General features: G+C 43.9%; 1 protein-coding gene across 1 annotated transcript in view; it reads right to left on the bottom strand.

Moving 5' to 3' along the window:
• Positions 1 to 1,185: 1,185 nt before the first annotated feature.
• LOC147429744 (dolichol-phosphate mannose synthase subunit 3-like) overlaps positions 1,186 to 12,205 on the bottom strand; it is a 69,765-nt gene continuing 58,745 nt past the window's right edge. Inside the window, exons 3-4 of the mRNA XM_086495285.1 lie at positions 1,584 to 1,691; positions 1,186 to 1,509 (exon numbers count right to left, since the gene is read on the bottom strand). Coding sequence (XP_086351411.1) covers positions 1,450 to 1,509; positions 1,584 to 1,691 — 168 coding nt within the window. The 3' untranslated portion in view covers positions 1,186 to 1,449. The remainder of the gene's footprint in view (positions 1,510 to 1,583; positions 1,692 to 12,205) is intronic.

The raw sequence follows: 12,205 nt of genomic DNA, 5'->3' as shown, positions 1-12,205 counted from the left end.
CAAAGAAATACCAGAGAGTGTAAGTGCTGGTAAGTAGATTTTTTGTAGATAGATTTAAAAATCCAAGTGACAAGGCTAGGGATTTTAGGGAGATAGATCCTGCCAGCAGTCACTGTATGACATAAATTAAGCTACTATAAGGAAGAAATTAATGCGAAGGTGCAAATATATCAATAAATGTAAGTGGAAGGTAGAGGAATTTTCCAAGGGAAATGCTCCATCAGCAGTCACCAATGTGTGTGTGTGTGTGTGTGTGTGTAGAACTGCCAAAAGTCAATGATAAAAGCCTCACATAGAAATATGGTAGGGTGGAAGCCTGAGTGGAGAGCCATTGGACTTGTGAAGTTGTAAGTCTGCCCCAGACGGGCATAGAGGGAACAAAGGCTAACCATCGTTTCACTATCACTGTAGATGAGCCCGAGGAGTCATCCCATAAATTGTACAAGGTATGAATGCATAATTTGGAAGTGGAGGAAGGCTCTACCCCCAATATGTGAAAACAACACATCTTCCAATCCACCCGGCACCTGCACTAGCTATCACTGTGAACTGCTAGCATGCCCAATGCGAGGACATCTAATATGCATACACGCGAATGCATGAAGAACAATATATTGTGCAAGTAGAGACGATTGAGGGGTATCAGAAGCATTGATACAAGGCTTTACAAGCTACCATTTCTTTATAGATATTTATATAAGGTGGCATATGAGCTGAATGCAGGATTCATTGAGTAGAGGCATAAGGCCATGTAATGTTGCCGCTGATCAAGCGCGAAGAAGACAAAAGTGGGAGATCAGTCTCCAAAACCAAGCGGAAAACCATGGCCAATCAGCCACATACAATACATATCCATCTCCTGGCAGTCCAGCTCTCCCATTAGTATCTCCAAAAGATGGTAAGAAACATCACAGATAGTCCACCATGTAACCAAGACTAAGGCGTATATCTTGGCATATATAAAGCATGCAGCACATAAAGGGAGGAACCTGGCTAGCAAGGTTAAAGTCGAGCCTACAACCAGCATCTTGACCAGGTTGATGGAGTTCTCATCCTGCACTGGCAATCTGTTCCTTTTCCTCCCAAAGCTGCAGATCAAGAAGTCCACACAAAGAAAATAGAAACATCCTAACATGAGATTGTTCATAAACTTATCAATGTTAACAACCCAATTGAAAAACAATATGAACAAAGAATGTGATTAAAGAGGAATTGAGTGTATCAAACATTTGAAAGGTGTCCATTCATGTACACAGTACACGTACGGCCGCATTTTATCAGAAGTGCTTCAAGATGTGTTGTTTTGCTCTTCAACTGTTTTACATCAACTATAGGATTTGACTGGTATGCAGCATATCTTAAGAACTAAGTTAAGGACAGTAGCCTGATTTCAGTTACTGTTGGCTCACCTCCTTTGTGTAGCCTAGACTACAATTTGCACTAGATTGCTCAGCTTCTAAAAATATCTATTTGGTTTCTCTGTAAAAACTCTTTTGCCTCAGCTATATCCTGCACGAAGGAAAAACTGATGTTAGTATAGCACCACAACAAATTGTAAGCTGTGAGAGATTGCTCTATGTTACCTTTTGCAAGACAACTGCCTCTTGTGGGCAAGTTGGGAACACCATCAAGCCATATCCAACCATGGCCAAACCATAACAACCCAACACCACCACAGCGTACAAAGGAAGCTGCAATACAACGTCATCAGTTCCTAACACTGAGTTACAAAATGAAGAAAGACATGAGAAGTTGATACACTTAAAATTTGCCGAGCATGCCTCTAAGGCTGATCCAGTTTCTCAAAAGCCATACCCCTAAATCTTTAATCTGGAACCCTAAAGTCTGTCACATACTCAAACCGGCCCATAAGGCAGTAGACTTTGGCTTTCACCCAAAACTTTACTTAAGACTTAAGGACACACAGAAACTTCGCCAATAAAAACCTACTGCTAGAATTAACACTCCAAAACTTCACAAACAAAATCCCCACGCATTGGATGACTTTCTCGGAGCATACCGGCACTCTCCCAAACCTGGCAAGAATCTGGAGCACGCTGAATTCTCTATTTTCTGCCCCAAAAATGCACCAAATTGCATGTACAGCGATCCCCTCGCTTCCCCGGACGTCTTGGGGGTATTAGGGATCGATTAGGGCCAAAACCCTAAACCTCCAAATTTACACAGCAGGTTGTAATTCCCTGTTTTGGGCTCTATTTAGTGTGCCGTTCACATCCGTAGCAAGCCCTCAAGCTCCCACACCCGTAGGGCAACTTGCCCTTTGAAGACAAGTTTTTTTGCGTGAAATCTCTCCAAATTCACTTGTACCTGCGGGGGATTAGCAACTAGCTAATCCAATACCTGTGCAAGAGGCTCTTGCCTTGGCAATCGCGCATAAACCCACACAACTGTACATACAGATGAAAAGCCCTCTAGCGGGGCATCACGTTTCTATATTCAAAGGGGGGGAGGTGTGCACGAGAGCGGAATCATCACGTTACATAAAGCAAGGGAGAAGGCAAGCTTTCCATTAAAGCGGTGAAACCTGCACCCACTACTCACCCACACACTGTAGTTCACTTAATGAACTAAAATCAGCCTCCTCTCTCAATTTGCGCGCGCCCTCTTCATGTTGGCTTGGCATTTTTGCTCGGGAACCGCCATGTGTCCACTTAGCCTCTTTTGAGTTAATTCCTTGTACCCACCAACTTATAAGTGTAACAAGGGGCCCTAAATGACTTTGAGTTGAGCTTAGACACCCTACTGCTCGGATTTTAGTGCCGGTCGCCCCGACCAACTCGTGGAGACAAGGCCTTCCCGTCTGCGGGTGAAACTCTAGGCCATCGGCTGTTTCACACTGGCCACACAATGTCCGGCCATTTGTGACTTCAAAAAGAGGGTCCCAAAAATTAAATAAAAATCATCGGAAAGAAACCAACAACTAAGGTTAGCAGTTGCCACGTCCTCGTGACATACCCCCTCTTGAAATCGCAAACGTCCTCGATTGCATGCTATATACATGCCATCAATGATCTTGTGTTGTCACCACGCTTTTATCATCACATGTACCCGCAAGAAGGGTCATAACACAAAGATACAAATGACTTAATGAGACATTCATACTTTTGTCATTTCCATCTATGATAGAAGTGAGCATAATACCTTTAACACTTGAAGAGCGATGCACACTTCTATTGCAACCAATCTGTATGCACATTTGATGTGCTAGCTCCATCATTACCCCTCCTTTGCACACATTGGGTTGGGGCATACATAGGCTGTAACCCAAAGGCCTCAAGGTAAAGTTGCAATACATTTGGTGACTCTGACAGTTCATGCTCTTCCATCCACTTTGCATCCATAGGTGGATAGTTTTTTAACTTCACCAAATAGCGTCTTGCAACCTGTCCCTTAACATTTCTTTCTTTATGTGGAAAAATCTGCTCGAGTACCAAGATCTCATCAAGTTCATCAACTTTTGGCTGATCCTCCAGTGGGGAAGATCTTCTGGCACATCACCCACAAAGGGTCTTAGAAGACTCACGTGAAACGCATTATGAATCTTCCAAGTGTCAGGCAATTTCAGCCTATAAGCAGTATCGTTGAGCTTATCAAGGCCCATAGTAACGCATGTTGAGTTTCGGAAACAACCTTTCCTTGCCCTTCATCTTCTTTAACCTTGCCTTCTCAAACCGTAAAAGTACCCAATCACCAGGTGAAAATAGTAATTCACGACGGTGAAGATCATCAGCCCTTTTCTGCTTTGCTTGAGTCTTCTCAAAGGCAAGCTTAATCTTCTTATATATTTCATCCATGTTCTCAACATATCGATCTGCCTCAAAGATCTTGTCCTTCGTATGAAAAATGGGAGAAACCTTTTTGCCACCTTCAACAATCTCAGAAGGTGCCTTGCCTATGAACAAATGCACCGTATTGTTGTAGGCATGCCTCAAGCATAAGGCAAATAATGTTCTCTCATTTGCCCCTTATTATCTGGCACATAACACTTCGGTAGATCCAAGACACTAGAATTAGCCTCTTCTGACTTTCCCATCAGTTTGTGGATGAAATGAGGATGAAACCTTGAGCCTGGTGCCCATGTTTTCAAATAATCCTCTCCAAAACAAACTCGTCATGCCAGGATCATGATCACTGACAATCGATTGTGGCATACCATGGTACCTAAACACACTGTACATGAACAACCGTGCCATCTCGTCAGATTTTATCTTCTTCTTGACAGGAATAGAATGGGCTTGATTGTTAAACATACAAATAATGGTCCATATATCATCATTCCCTGTCGGCGTTCTTGGACGATCAAAGATAAAATCCATAGCAATGCTTTCCCATGGCTTATCTGGAATCGGCAGTGAGTGTAACAACCCTGGTGCCTTTTTGCCTGTCCTAAACTTGACCTTTTGGCAAATCACACATGCTCGCACAAAGGCATCCACATCTCTCCTCAAAGTAGGCCAATAAAAAAATGTCTCGACCGCTTTCACTGTTGCATCTATACAACGATGCCTTGCATACGGTGGGACATGGCTTTCTACCATAACCTTATGTCGCCAATGGCTTAGTGACACAGTCTACCATGCATCATCATAAAACCATCCTTGAGGAGGTAGTGCTCATGGCGTTGTCCATCTTGCAATTGTTCAAAGATCCTTGCAAAATCTTCATCGGTACTATATTGTTCCTTCATGTTATCAAGCTCATGATGATAAGGAATTGACACAGCTGAAATTTGTGGCTGTCTAGCTAACGCATCAGCCACAACATTCTTCTTGCCTTCCACGTGCATAATCTAGAAGTGGAACATAGAAAGAATGTTTGCCCATCGCATATGATTTTCGGATAGCTTTGACTGTGTCAAGAAGTATCGCAAAGTCTGATGATCTGTCTCGTCAACAAAATCAGCACCTAACAGGTAGTGCTTCCAACTAGAAAGCGCATGAATCACGGCCAAAAGCTCTTTCTCGTAAATTTGCATAGTCTTCTCTAAAATTTTGTTTTCATAAGCTACTACCCGTCCATCTTGCATTAGCACTGCTCTGTTGCTATTGCCACACGCGTCACACTGGACCACAAATGACTTCCTAAGATTTGGTAAAACAATCACGGGATCTGAAGTCAACTTTTCCTTCAAGAAACTAAAAGTTGAAATCTCTTTTTGGGTTCATCTGAAAGTGACCTCTTTCTTTTGCAAAGCATGAAGAGGTGAAGCTATCTCTGCAAAATTCCTGATAAACCTTCTATAGTGCGAGCACAATCCCAAGAAGCTTCAAACATCGTGCACAGTATTCAAGACCGGCTATATCTTAATAGCTTCAATCTTTGCGGGATCCACTCAGACACCATCCTTGACACTATGTGGCCAAGAAAGTAAATCTCTTCCAAGAAGAATTCACTTTTCTTAGGATTGACAAGTAACCTGTGACTGCGTAGCTCTTTGAACACAATGGTCAAGTGACGTCAAACACACACGGCTTGGGAGCTAGAGCGCTACCAAGTAGACGCCGACAACCTACTGACCCCAAAGACTGGAGCCCCTTTCGGTATTTCTTTATTCTTATAAAAAAGGGAATAAAACTTGCGATTTCCTACAAGCTATCTCGCATAATCCGAGCTAGAAAAGACCATTCTGGCCCGATTTCAACAACATAACCGTACTAGGAAATGTCACAAATTGCTGACGTGTTAAAGTCCTAAAGAATGGAGCCAACTTGCAGATGCCGGCCGAGGAGCCTAAACCCTAAGAAGAACAAGTAACAGAAGAAGAAGTCCTACCAACTTATAGGGACCCCGTTCGATGGGGCCCTAAGTGACATAAAGGATTAGAATAAAGATGGACCCTCTCACACACAACGTGGAACCGATGACGTGGCAGATTTCTGAGAATTACACTGACAATACTGACGTGGCAAGCTAGGATTTCCGCGTTTTGCGCTGATTGCTGACGTGGCAGTTATACGGAATTCCATGCTTTACGTTGGCATACGGAATTCCATGCTTTACGCTAGCAGCTTTTGAGCATTGCTTTTGGACCAGAAGCTTTTGAGTTTGAAGGCTTTTCATGTAAACTGCTTTTCGAGCCTAGGGCCTTTAAATATGAGGCCATGGGCTCATTCTCAGGCACACTTCTAGGAGGAGGTGCAAAGCGTGAGTACCGGCATTGTATGAGTTCAAGAAATATAAAGAAATACCGAAAGGCGCGCCACGGTTTGGGGCCAATACTCTTTGGGGTGGAATTCCGCCACTCAGTGTCGCGTGTCGTCTCGCTTTCAGTTCAATTGTTATTGAAGTGCTAAAAGTCTGTTCAGACTGTTCTTTTCTATTGGCACGTGGTGCTCGTCTTGTGATAGGAAACCTTACAGACAAATCCCCACGCATTGGATGACTTTCCCGACGCATATGGGCACTTTCCCAAACCTGGCGAGAATCTGCAGCACACTAAATTCTCTTTTTTCTGCCCCGAAAATGCACCAGATTGCATGTACAGCGATCCCCTCGCTTCCCACACCTCCTAAGGGTATTAGGGATCAATGAGGGCCAAACCCCTAAACCTGAAAATTTACACAGCAGACTGTAATTCCCTGTTTTAGGCTCCGTTTCGCGTGCCGATCGCAACCGTAGCAAGCCCTCAAGCTCCCGCATTTGTAGGGCTACTTACCCTTTGAATCGGACGAGATTTTTCGTGTGAGATCTAGGCTTCAAAATGGAGAGACTCCTTTGGATTTTCTCTCAAAGACAGTTTTCTAATGGAGCGGGCGACGCTATGTGTCACAAGACGAAAAGTAATATGGAGTGAATCCACCATTTGCAGGCCATAGGGCATAGAAGGAACAATAAAGGCAATTGAGTCATACTACTTTTGGCCACAACTCAAATCAGATGTGGATATATTTGTGCGGACGTGCATGGTTTGTCACAAGGTCTAAGTACGACAAGGACAAGGCAATTGGGTTGCTTCAATCTTTGCATATGCTAGATAGGCTGTGGGACAGCATTACTAGGCCATGATGTTCTTGGACTAATATAAGCAGGTTTAGCAAGCAAGCTCATTTTGTTCCAGTAAATAAGACCATCAAGGCTGATCATATGGCTAAGTTGTTCATTGCTCAAATTTTCCGATATCATGGGATGCCTACTTCCATTGTGTCCAATCGAGATCTTTGGATGACTAATTTGTTGCAGCGAGCTCCATGTGAGAATTGGGATACTACTCTCAAATTCTCTTCATCCTTACATGCCCAGACAGATGGTCAGTCAAAGATCACTCATTGAGTGATTGCTTGCCCTTTGGTTGAGTTTTCCTAGAACAGCACTATTCATAGATCTACAAGGATGGACCTCTTTGAGATTGTTCAGGGTGGCAAGAAAGTTCCGCCCATCTTGTGCCAACATTTTCCACGTAGGTGAAAGAGGTTTGCAAACATCTCAACATAGGCACAAGAAGGCAAAAGATAAGAATCCGAGGGATTGCAGCTGAAAGAAAGAGATTGGATGATTCTTAGGATTAAGAAGGCTAGGCTCAAAAAGATGATAGGAAAGGAAAAGCTTACCCAAAGCTTGCTATGAGATACTATGATCATTAGCACTTTCAAGATCACTTGAAAGACAATGATATATCTTTCGGGATCAGCTGCCAAATCACTAGAGGATTCACAATGCTTTACATGTGAGTCTTCTTAGGCAATTTCAAGGACAAGGACATGGCTCCTGAGGAGCAACTAGAGGATAAAGAGAGAGAGAGAGATTCTTCAGCCTGAAAAGGTGTTGATACATAGAGAAAGGAGGTAAACAGTAAGATGATCCGACGATACTTGGTCAAGTTTAGGAATTAACTGGCTTTAGTAGTTGGAGGGGGACTAGGCAAATTACCCCGTTGTTGGATCTTCACCGTGAGTAGTTTCAAAGCTTGAAACTTGAATCTGATGCAGGGCTTGCTAAATAGATGGGAGCCACACCACTCCCTTGTCAACAGATCAATTGGAATATGTATAGTAGTCAATTGGTATTTCTTTTAGCATGCCAAGAGGTCCTAAACTGACAGTACTCTGCCCGTGGGACTTCTATAAAAGTACATAAGGATGGTTGCAACACTAGTAACACTTAATCATGATCGACTGTCACGTGACACATCCAACCCTATGTGTCCATGGACAAGCTACAACACGACAAGGGTTCAGTCAATCCCGTCAGTCTAGATTTAGAAGTGATCTCGCACTTTTGTGAGTCTGTTCGCAGACCGTGCATGTCCAAACACTTAGTGTAGATGCATATCCTCCAATTGCACACAGCATGATCATAAGCATTCCCATCAGAATCCATCAGAATCCTTCAGGAGAATTTTCCAGTGCATTTAGCCTATTTTACCTATTTTTGACATTTTTCACTTATTATTTTGAAGTGACTTTTGTTGGAAAGTAGGTAGGGCAAATTGAGTAAGTTTGTATATAAGCAAACCTAGACTAGCACTAATTGGCAGAAGAGGAGGCAAGAGCCCAAGCTCAACAGGCAACTTCTCAAGCAAGAACCCTTTGGTGGACTTTTCTCCAAGCAAAGACATCCCCACACCTAGCGTTTTTCCTCAAGCTTCATCGCCACAAATTGCTCTTGGCTAGCGTTTCCTCAGCCAGAAGTCATCGCCAGCAGACTCCAGCATCTAGCTTTTTTGAAGATCTGCAGCCCTAGCGTTTTTTGAGAGTTCCAGCGTTTGCAGATTCTTAGCCCTTGCAGATTTTCAGCCGGTCATTTTCAGCAAGTTTCCCTAGCCATTCAGCCCCACAGTAGATGCGGATTTTCAGCCATAAGGACCAGCAAAATCAGCGTTTTCCATAGCGTTTTCGGCAACAGCAGATTTCAGCCCATAGAGTTTTTGGACAACAGATAAAAGGTTGCAGATTTCAGCCCTTAGGTCGCACTCGCCATCACCGTCGTCAACACCGACATAGCCTAGACTTGCATCAATCACATGCATTCAGTTTATACCAGTTTGTGCAATCATAAGTAGACCACTCTCGCCGACGAGAGTGGGGCCTTGCGGAGGAGGGGTTTACGTCTCTGGTGTCGTATCTCCTTCTCTCTCTATCTCTCAATCTCATACACTTGCACGCACAGTGTCCACTCACTTTGTTCGTAATCATTGCACTCTCTCATTAAGAACGGAAGGCTCTCCCTTCCATAAGAACAAAAGGAACCTTGAGCACAGTTCGGAGCACTCATCTTGAGCAAAGTTCAAACATTCATTCCGCTGCACCTTACATTGGTATCAGAGCTTTGGCAGTATTTTGTATCACTCAAGGAAAGAACCACAAGAATCACAATAATTTTTTTTTGCTTGTTGCGGTCGCACGAACCAAAGTTCACTTGGGCGCGATTCCTAATCGTGTTTTTGAAGAGTGAAAGGAATTCCAAGAAAGAAGGGCTTGTCCAACCTCCCCTTGTGCCTCTTTTCACTCATTGAGACCGGACCGTGCACTTAGCGGACGGCCAATTGACGTGAGGTGGGAAAAAGCAACCTTGGTGTGAGCGCAAGGCCGCCAAGGGGTGCGCCCGCAGAAAAGAGAAGAACTCGGGTGAAGAGAAGATCCTTCTCAAACACAGATTGCAAGCGAAAGAAAACCTCAAGAACCTCAAGACCCCCAAGAACCCAAGTTCCTCGTCAACTTAAGAACCCAAGACCACAAGAACCCACAAGAACCCAAGACTTTAGTGGATGGTCATCACTCAAAGCGGAATGGATACTTCGCTTGGAGATGATGAGCATGAGAAAGGTGAAGAAGAATTTTCCCCACCAGGAGGTTTTTCCGACTCTTCTCCTTCCCCATCTACGTCAAGGATTGCACTAACTGCTATGGAGGAGTTGGAGCAGATCTTTATGGAAAGGAAGTTAGAACGCGAAGCAAGAAATGCAGAAAGAAAGGCAGAAATGGATCGCAGACACGCAAAAAGAAGAGCAGAAAGAAAAGCAGAAATGGACGCAAACACTAAGAAAGAATGGCAGCCATAGCGCGTGAGCGCGAGCAACCATGCTTGGAAGCCAAAGACGACAAGCCAAATTGGATCGTGAGCGCGCAGAAAGACAAGCAAAGAACAAAGCAAGACAAGCAGAATTTGATCACGAGAACAAAGCCATCAAAGAAAAGAGCGACCAACACATGAACGAGTTCTTGCAACACTTTTCTCAAGTGCAGGCACAGATGCAAGAGATTCAGGAGACGGAGACTCTCTCACTCTCTTCTTCTCCCAAGCATGACACACAGGATTTGCATGATTATGAGAAGCATGATGAATTGAATGATAATGATGATACGCATGATGATTTGAATGACAATCATGAGCATGATGATTTGGATGACAATGACAAGCAAAATGATTTGCATGATCAAGATGTGATTTCTCACAAACATGATGATTTGCATGAAGATGACGTGATTGTTCAAAAGAATGATGAGTTAGTTGATGTTTTTTCTAGCAAAGCTAATCTCGTTGCAGATTCGATCAATCACGAAGGATCGATCTTGGCTCACTTCTTGAGGAAAAAGTGATTGATGTCCCGACAACGGAACCTTGAAACTGCCCCGAGGCTTTGGCTTTTCACCCGAAATCTCTTACTTTAGACACACACAGAGAGAACGTGTAAAGGAAACTTGCAACGAGAATTAACACTTAAGTACACACACGGCTCGAAAGCTAGAATGCTTCGGGTAGACCCGACAACCTGTAGGCCCCAAAATTGACGCCCCATTCAGTATTTCTTTATACTTTGAGAGAGTAAATTACAAAAAGAGTCCCGGGAATCCTTTACCTGTATCCCGCTAGATACCACCTGTTTTGGCCAAAATTTTAGCAACATAACAACCCCGAAACTTGCGCGAAATCAATTCCCCTGCTGGAACTCACTTCCACTGGCATAAACCCTCTGATTCCTGCCCAAAAACAGTAAATTCAGCACGGTGTATTTACTGGTTTTTGCCCTATTTTCAGCCCCAAACAGTCCCCGAACTGTCCTCTGCCAATGGGACACGATTCCCAATGGTTCTCGCGTCCGTATGGCTGAAAAACAGTCAATTTACAACGCATACACAACGTTGAAAATGCACCTGTACGGTGAAGTTATGACCCTCACCGGTGCCTGCTTTGGAGTAGCAGTTAGCTACCCCTATTCCTACTCAAGGAGGCTCTTGCCTCAGCACAAAAGCATGAAACCACACAATTGTACATCAGTCAAATGAAGAGCCCTCTTGTGGGGCATCACATAACTGCACGTAGGGAAGAGAGAGAGAGAGAGAGAGAGAGAGAGAGAGAGAGAGAGAGCAATGTGTAGTGTGCAGAGCATCACTCCTAGCACCAAACTGTACATGAGAGGGAAAGAAAGCACTCCATAGCTCTTAACCTGTGACAAATGCAAAATGAGGCCTCCCTCAGCTAGAAATTCAGCAACAAATTTTTTGTAAGAGGCAAGTGCATGAAATTGTGCCACTTGGCGCGATTATAAGCTTTTGCCGGATTGCCGCCTAAAAATCTCCCGACCGGTTGCCCAATTGACTTCGCGGTAGAGTTGTAAAGTGTTCCCCTAGTCATATGGAAGGTAATGACGCAAACACATTTCACGGCCCAAAATAGCAGTTCCCTAATTTTTAGGAAATGATTCCGTTGGGCTCCCACTGGTCATCTGACCATCTATCCTCATTGGGACCGTATCCAAAAGTGCAATGTGGCCCAACTGTCGGATACTTCCGGTTGGTGATCCCACCTTGACTTTATGCCTTTATTGAGTTCACTTCCTAGTATCCACCAACTTGCTAAGTGCGACGGGGGGACCAACATGATCTTGCACTGAGCCTAGACACCCTCTTACTATACGAATTCCAGTGCCGACCAACTTCCCGTCTGCGGGTGAAGCTACCGTTCACATTGGCCATACAATGTCCGACCATTTGCAACTTCAAAAAGAGGGTCTCAACAGTAAAACAAAAATCATTGGAAAGAAACCAACAACTAAGGTTAGCAGTTGCCACGTCCTCGTGACATAGTTAACAGTTGCCACGTCCTCGTGACACTGAGAGTAACCACTACTTAGACTTCTTAATACTCCCCCCGTAAATAACCATCCAAGTCCGGGCCATGAGTAAAAACAACATTTTTCAAACATTCAATACTCCCCCCGCAAATAACCACAAGGGTCCAGGCCATG

This window comes from Adiantum capillus-veneris, chromosome 22 (genome assembly GCF_014529385.1).
Source record: "Adiantum capillus-veneris isolate H3 chromosome 22, ASM1452938v2, whole genome shotgun sequence".
Taxonomy (NCBI): domain Eukaryota; kingdom Viridiplantae; phylum Streptophyta; class Polypodiopsida; order Polypodiales; family Pteridaceae; genus Adiantum; species Adiantum capillus-veneris.
Note: the sequence above shows the minus strand (reverse complement) of the source record. Positions and strands in the feature narration are given on the sequence as shown.